Source organism: Moschus berezovskii, chromosome 19 (genome assembly GCF_049115385.1).
Source record: "Moschus berezovskii isolate FMDL1 chromosome 19, NW_MosBer_1.0, whole genome shotgun sequence".
Taxonomy (NCBI): domain Eukaryota; kingdom Metazoa; phylum Chordata; class Mammalia; order Artiodactyla; family Moschidae; genus Moschus; species Moschus berezovskii.
In genome coordinates this window covers 38,654,235-38,662,308 of record NC_142478.1, presented here as the reverse complement: position 1 = coordinate 38,662,308, position 8,074 = coordinate 38,654,235, and the positions used below count along the sequence as shown (strand labels likewise).

Here is an 8,074-nt window from a genome sequence, read left to right as displayed (position 1 = left end):
TGAATACCAGTGGGTCTTCTGGGTCATATATCTCATGTGGCTGAGGAACTTGAATTGAGGCCTGGACCTGCAATATAGCCCTTTCTTGCTGGGGGCTTTACTGAAAATTGACAGACTTATAGAGTTACCCTTCAAAAACGGGTCAGTATAGTGTATGTAGCACATTTTCAAATTCCAGAGGTCCACCAAGCTTTGTACTTCTTTGCAGTTGGCCTTTCAAGACACAGAACCTTGTCTTCCACTTTAAAGGAAACTCCTGACATTCAAGACACTACTGGACCCTTAGAAGCTTCTTTTTGTGACACATCCCTGAACTTGTTGCCCTTCTTCTACCCCACATATGCCTTATTCGTTTACTACTCCTACCTGTTTCTTGTCAGCAAATCCAGTTAACATAACACCACCAATGTCACTGACCAGCATGGTATTCTTTGAAATAGTAAGATGATCAAGTACTCTCCAGACTAATGAGGACAGGGAACAGTAAAACTGGTAGATCCCTGGGATGAGACAGTTAAGATATTCTGTTGCCCATGTAATTTAAATGCAAATGGCAGTAGCTAGAGACTGTCAGTCAGCTGTGCTATGGAGATGTGCTAGGAGGCTTTGTGATCCCTTTGAGCCCTCCGGAGAAGGACTCAAGCTAGTATTTCATCAGGCTAAGTCCCCATTCTGACTGATGACTCACATTGGAGTTTCAGAATTACAGGATCCTTCAGGGTCATTATCTAATAACTCCCCAGAATATCTCAGTAATTCCCATTCTTTAGTGAATGGGCTCCCACATGAATATCTCTTCCAAAATTGCTTGGGGAAATTTTTACAGTATATACCTGTGGCCATATTACAGGACCGTCCTTATTCTGTGCTATTCCCAGAATGACAAATATCTGAGTTTGTTTTTACTCATCAACTTTATTAAATAATTTTAGTCAATGACCTGCATAGACATTATATTTAAAAATTCAATATAAAAATAAATACTTTAGGATAAATAATTTAACTGAATTTTTTAGAGCCCGTAGGGCTTACAAAAAGAATCTTAAAAGATCCATATTTATCATCATAAGACTAATAGTTACAAAAGGTAGGAAAACATATATCAAAAAATAAATATAAATTTTAAATATTTAAATAAATAGAAAACCTGATAGTTTAAAATGAGAGGCACTTAGTTATCGAGTCATTGTTGAGTAGATACTTTGACAAAAGGTAATCCATTTGTTCAGAAATTCTGCAGCCTTTACTGTCGCATTATCATATTCACATGTGAATGTTGTTTCAGATCCCTATAAAAGAAAACATTTTGTTTTAGTGCAAAGTAGTTTACATTATATACAGTTATTTTCCGCTCAAGTCTTATAGAGTTATGGCCATTATTTTCAAGTATATTAAACATATTAACATTCACATTTTCTTCAAATGACCAAAATTATGTGCCTAAATTAGTGTATGTTATGATATCCAGATAGTGACATACAAGCAGTAGTTTAACTTGTGCTTTTTATTTAGGATGTCTATTAATTAATGAATTTTGTACTTTGACAGATGGATGAGGAAAGAGAGCCATGAATCTCTCACATCACCCAAGTTCCTTGTATATTTCATGCTTCCTATGCATTTAAAATTCTTAAGGTCCTGAAAGTGAGTATTACCTCTAAATAAAAAGTTAATTATCTGGTCCATTGGCCATTTTACTGGTTGCCATTTTTTTAGACAAATCTCTTAGTTCTTCTACCAAATGATAGGAAAATCCCATTTAAAAAGTAATTTGGGTAATCAGAATTAGCTATTCTGGAAGATGATCTGAAAAAATTAAAAAATATAGTAGGTCCCGTACATCCAAATGAGTTCTGTTCCAAGAGCGGGTTTGTAAGTTGAATTTTGTTTGTAAGTCCTACAGAGTTAGCCTAGGTTAACACAGCACAACTTAACACAGTCAGCTCTATACTGCTGCTTTTACACTTGCATCTAGACATCCTGGGCTTGAAACAAAGATACCCACTACTACTGTACTCTGTACAGTACTATACAATAAAGTCCCCAAGCACAATCACTTGGAGAGGATGCAGGCAAGTGACAATGTATGCCAGACATGTGAACTTACTTTTGTGACTGGACATGTGAATACACATTCACATCTTTGAAAGTCCACAACTTAAAGGTTCATATGTAGAGGGCTTACTGTATATAATGACACCTGTCTCCTTTCTTTGAAATTCAATTCAGTGTCTTCTCCCAATCCCAGTTTTGTGTTAATGTGAGGGGTGACAGAGTGCATTGGTAGGGGCTTGTCCCTGAGTGGATGGTAGCTGAAAGCCCTCTAACTTACACTTCCCAGATCCACAATTTGTTACCTAACATAAAAATGACTTATATTCATAATGGACTTTAAATGCATGAGTACTTCACAAATACCAAATGTTACCAATATTAAAATGCCCTTCCATTTATTTTATTTCTAGGAGAACAAATATAGTAATATTTTACCTGTAGTTCCAAAACTATTCTCTTGATATTGTCCATTGAATCCTTGATCTCTCTGAGGTTCAGGTTTTTGCTTGGAGCTAAATTTAGCACTTCCTCTAGAAGTTTGAGTTCTTCTAGTAGACACTTAAGATGTTTCAATTCTGTAGACTTGAATAGTAGTAAAAGTAATTATCAAATCAATTTGCCCTGACTAAAGGTCAGAATCAGAAATTAATATCAAAATTTATTTTATTAATAGAGACAGTGTATAGTTTGTACCAGTTCTCTCTGTTTCTCAGCATTACTGTAAAGATGGGTCAATATAGTTTACATTATAAGACTGGAAAAATTAGAGTTTAACTGCCCATAGTTAGCATTAACTGTTAGTTAACAAATAATGAGTCATTAATTTCAGCTTAATTTGGCTTTGCAAAAAAGGCAACATTTCTGCACCCAAATGCAAATAACCGATATAGGTTGAATTCTTTTCCAGTCTGCGTAGAAATTATGAGAGCCAAGAGTAGTCATAATTTGGAAGTATAGGTTCACATTCTATGATTCTAATATTTAATAATGTAAGAGTTATGAATCATAGAATGTTAGCAACAAAGGGAGCTCTTGGATGCAATCTGTCACAATCGCAACATTTTATAGATTAATTGTAACTACTTAGTTAGTAATGGCTTGATACTATAGTATCAGTCAGTTCAGTTCAGTTGCTCAGTCGTGTCCGACTCTCCGCGACCCCATGAATCACAGCACGCCAGGCCTCCCTGTCCATCACCAACTCCGGAGTTCACTCAAACTCATGTCCATCGAGTCGGTGATGCCATCCAGCCATCTCATCCTCTGTCGTCCCCTTCTCCTCCCGCCCCCAACCTTTCCCAGCATCAGAGTCTTTTCTAGTGAGTCAACTCGTCGTACTTGATACTATATCAAGCCATTACTTAGTAATAAGTAACAAGGCCCATAAAACTGCATCTTAATTTTTTACTTTTCTATAATAAGTATAGTAAGATGCATTGTTAAACATAATGTCTCAATCAAATAAAAGCTTACAGTATTTGAAGGATTTTTGGATAGGCTCCCTGATTTAGACATGTACACACACAAGCACACTCATATATATAATGATATTATTTCATATTTCTATGGTATATTATAATTTCAAAGTGTTTCGTCCTAAATAAGTCCATTTAAGTCTCACAGCCACCTTTTGACATATGTAATACACTGTGTTATCACCATGTTACAAATATGGAAACTAAATCTCAGAATTTAAATGTCTTCCCCAAAGCCACATGACCAGATAGTGTGTATGTGTGTGTGTGCTCAGTTACATCTGACTCTTTGAGACCCTATGGACCATAGCCCACCAGGCTCCCTTGCCCATGGAATTATCCAGGCAAAAGACTACTGACTAGGTGGATACAGAATTATATATCAGTTCTTTTTCTTTATAGCATTATCATAACAACCTTTGAATTAAATGTTTTTGTGCCTCTCTCAATTCTTTTGCAAACATGGAATAGTTGTAAAATGGACTAATGAATGGAGTTTATCACATTACTTTTAGTTTCAGATAGATTTTGTGTTGTCATTTAGAAACTGTTAAATTTCAAAGAATTCTACCACCCTGCACATAATCAGGTGTTACCTCACTTTTAGAGAGAGAGGTAGGAGTACACCACATACATCTTAATGACATTTTCATCTAATGCCCTTTCAACTTGCTACTATAAATTAACAAGTTTAAGGCTTAAGTTTTTGACGTAAACTTGGAGCTCTTTCCCTCAAAATAGTCTAGTGTCTTTATGCTACTGGAAGTAAGAGTTATGTAACTCTGATTAAGTTGGAGGAGCATCCCTATTTCCTTTTCATCTTTGAAAAGGGTAGTTTGAAAAAAAGGGTGAAGAAAGTGTTAGTCACTCAGTCATGTCTCTTTGCGACCCCATGTACCTTAGCCCATCAGGTCCCAGTGTCCATGGGATTCTCCAGGCAAGAATAACTGGAGTGGGTTGCCATGCCCTTAGCCAAGGGATCTTCCTGACCCAGGGATTGAACCTAGATCTCCTGCATTGCAGGCAGATTCTTTACCTTCTGAGCCATCAGGGAAGTCTCAAAGGGTAGTTTGATATCTAATTTCCTCAAAGATGTAAGAGGGTGATCAATGGAAATGCACCCATGACCCTTAAAGCACCGTTTTCTTATGGGCTATTCACCCAAGGACAAGCTCTTTCTAGGATCAGAGTTTTGCCCATTACCTTTTGACTGGCATAACAACTAGGAAATATGACACACCTAGTGTATCTCTAGGAGCTTGGATGATGCTTATCTAACTGTCTGAATCCCCAGACAACCAGATGGAACTTTTAGTCTTGGAATATAAGTCATATAGCATCAGAAGTCTCTAGGTTTATTGACATAAAAGATATGTAAGTCCCAGTTTTTACTCTATACTCTCCAGGAAGAATTTTGTATTTATTATTATTTCTAATTGTTAGTGCTTATATGGCATTTCCCAAATGCCAGGCACTATTCTGAGTACTTTACATTTATTCATTAATTCTCACAAAACTATATGAAGTATTTACAATTATCATTTACATAAGAGACTGTGTCACAAAGAGAATAGGTAACTTGCTCAAGGTTACAAAAGCTTGGACATGGCAGAGCTGAGATTTCAGGTTAAATAATCTGCCCTAGGATCTGTGCTATGCATTAGTGCTATACTGCCTCTTGAAGAAAGATCCTTAAGAATCCTTCCTAAAACAATAAAGGATTTTTGCAGATAGGCCCTCTGAAATCAGTTCTGCTAACTTGAATGGTAAAGTGATATGCTCAAGTTATCTCCAGAGTTTTATATTTTTAAATAAAAAAGTAAGTCAACACAATCTTTTAAAATATTATCCCAGCAATAAAGTGAGAATATTATTCCTTTTTTCCCATTTCCTATATCCCAAAATATACATAAGTATATATTTTTAAAAAACTGCAAAGCCATTTTTCAGAAGCCCATTATCAAACTTGAGATTCTTTTTAAAAAGATACTGAAGTTACTATTGCTTCTCCTCAGATGAGGTGCTGTTAATCCAGTTAGTGTGTAAGTTTTCACATTACTTTCAGTTTTATTAAATTGAATATAGAAAGTTGTACTTACGTTAACCTTGGGCATGTAAAAGTTAAATGTATGCATCCTGGAGAGCTTGAGGTTCTCGGGATTCTGAGAAAGCATAACAGATTGTTATTTAAAAAGCAGACTCCAGTTAGAAAAATTAAATGTAATAATTTGAGTAAGAGAATAAACTTACTTTAACTTTCTCCAAAAGCAACTGTAAATCCAGCAGCAATGACTTCACTTCTTTCATTGTGTTCCCCGTAGAGCTTGAAGTAGGTGCACCGTTTGCAACGAGTGCAAGAGTTAGTGCAATGCAAGACAAGAGTTGTATCTTGTACATTGTGGCAGGAGTTGAGGTTACTGTGAGTAGTGATTAGAGAGGCAGATAGGAAGCTCTAGAACAAGAGAGGCAATTTATACTTTTAATTCTGGAAAAATATGATGGGGGTGTCAAAATGTTTTACATATTACACATACTTTCAAAGATTCTACCTGTGTGGCAAAAAGCATTACCTTTATTTTTCCTCTTCTGATGACTCTTTGGAATTTCTTTAAACCCCCATAAACTGACTGAATGGATGTAGGTGAAATCCCTCTTGGTTACATTAGCCCACACTTAGGTGGCAGTTCTAATTCATACAACTAACGCCTTCTGTATGAAACAGTTTTTCCTCCCTCTTTCTTTAAGGGGGTGGGGATACAAAAATGGCTCATGAAAAATTTCTCTTTGTCATAAAACTGTGCGGAACATGTGGAGCACCATGTTGTGGTGGACAAGAACAAGAGTAAATAGTTGAAAAGAATAAATTTTTAGATTTGTTGATTAAACAGGAAGAATATTGGTTTCCTGTTCCAGGATGGCTTTACCTTTTTATCTCCACGATGACTGAGCTAATGCATACAACGTGATAGATTACTTCTTACACAATCAGCTAGAGAGGTATTAAAATTAGAATACATAAAATACTCACTGAGTTTGGGGCACTGTCTTATGCTGTTTTAATTTTAATGTGTTTCTTGTGTCTGTTTACGTCTCTTAATGTCTGTTGTACTTTTTTTTAATAGTGTGGTGTTTAACAAATACTCAGAAGAGGATTTGCATACAAGAGTACTACTACTGCTAAGTGTGTGTGGGAGGGAGGGTATTTTTTATTTTACAAATTTGTTTTTGCTCCTTTATTATTTTTTATGGGCATTAAGGGAATATAATGAGAGTTGGAATGTTGCCAGAATCAAGGATGCTTTTTCTTCCTCTCAGTCTCTCAGGGGCCATCTGAGCTATATTAGTCTTTCTCCCTCTTCATGCCCATTTCACTTCTTTCTATCTGTTGAACAGATTACTTGTATTTCTGTAAATATAAGGAAGAAAATGAGCATAACAATAGGAATCCCCAGACTTGTTTATAGGAAGCTTACTAACTGGAATTTATGGATACCATTTGTATGTTCTTTAGGAGAAAGATAATATCGCTAGCTTGAGATGTACCAGTACTGGCCTAATTATTGTGGTTGGGAGTGAGAAAGGCTAGGTAATAAGCAGTCCAGAAGGCCATGATGAGTCATGGAATGTGTATGTGTGTGTGTCTTGTGGATTGAGAGCAATTCTCAGAGTAGGGGTATTTGGGCTCAGTTACTCCAACATAACTCTTACAATACAGACACCAGAACTCTAGCAATAAAAGCTACTAAGAGGGGTATTCATTACAATCCTTGGAGCACCTTTATGAAAAAATAAAGTACTTCCAAAACACTTGTGACTAACAAATACTGAGAAAAGAGTTTACATTCAAGGGTATCGATGCTAGTTTTATAGTAGACTTTATATGTGCCATGTATAAGGGCCTCTCTGATGGCTCAGCGGTGAAGAATCCATCTTTAGTGCAGGAGATGCAGGTTCAATCCATGGGTCAGGAGACTCCCAGGAGCAGGAAATGTCAACCCACTCCAGTATTCTTCCCTGAAAAATTCCATGGACAGAGGAGCCTGGCAGGGTACACTGCGTGGGGTCAAAAAGAGTCAGATGTGACTGAACACGAAAGCATTCAAAGAGTGCCATGTATAAACCAGTCCGTAAGTTTCTAGTTTTTGTGTTTTCACTCTTTAATAAATTTAGATTTAGCCTCTAAAGCACCTGTGACACTGAGTGTAAGAATAATAGTTATAAAATAATATCAGACCAGTATTTTTAGTCATTAGATCGAGTAGGATACTTGGAATTATGTTCATTTGCACTCAGTACAATGCACTAACTGCCTGAATGATGGTATAGATATATACTTCTAATTTAAACTGGGAAAAATTGAGGAAATCCTTTTCCAAGCCATGTCTTACAACTTCCCCATTTTTACTACCTTATTTATTTTTGTCTATTCTGTAAACATATTTCTCTTAACTCCTATGATACTGTCAGGTATATAGAAAGAAAAAAGTATGCACAGACACATGATTTCGTTTAAGCCTTACCTGTGAAGTGATGGTACCATTTTG

The 8,074-nt window shown here is 36.2% G+C and overlaps 1 protein-coding gene across 1 annotated transcript; it reads right to left on the bottom strand.

Annotated features, from left to right (window-relative positions):
* Positions 1 to 945: 945 nt before the first annotated feature.
* On the bottom strand, positions 946 to 5,943 carry IL2 (interleukin 2). Its single transcript, XM_055404605.2, has 4 exons — positions 5,781 to 5,943; positions 5,630 to 5,692; positions 2,491 to 2,637; positions 946 to 1,289 (listed from the first exon to the last, which is right to left on the bottom strand). The coding sequence occupies exons 1-4, from the start codon at positions 5,925 to 5,927 to the stop codon at positions 1,176 to 1,178; spliced, it is 471 nt and encodes a 156-aa protein (XP_055260580.2). The 5' UTR covers positions 5,928 to 5,943; the 3' UTR covers positions 946 to 1,175.
* Positions 5,944 to 8,074: the final 2,131 nt, after the last annotated feature.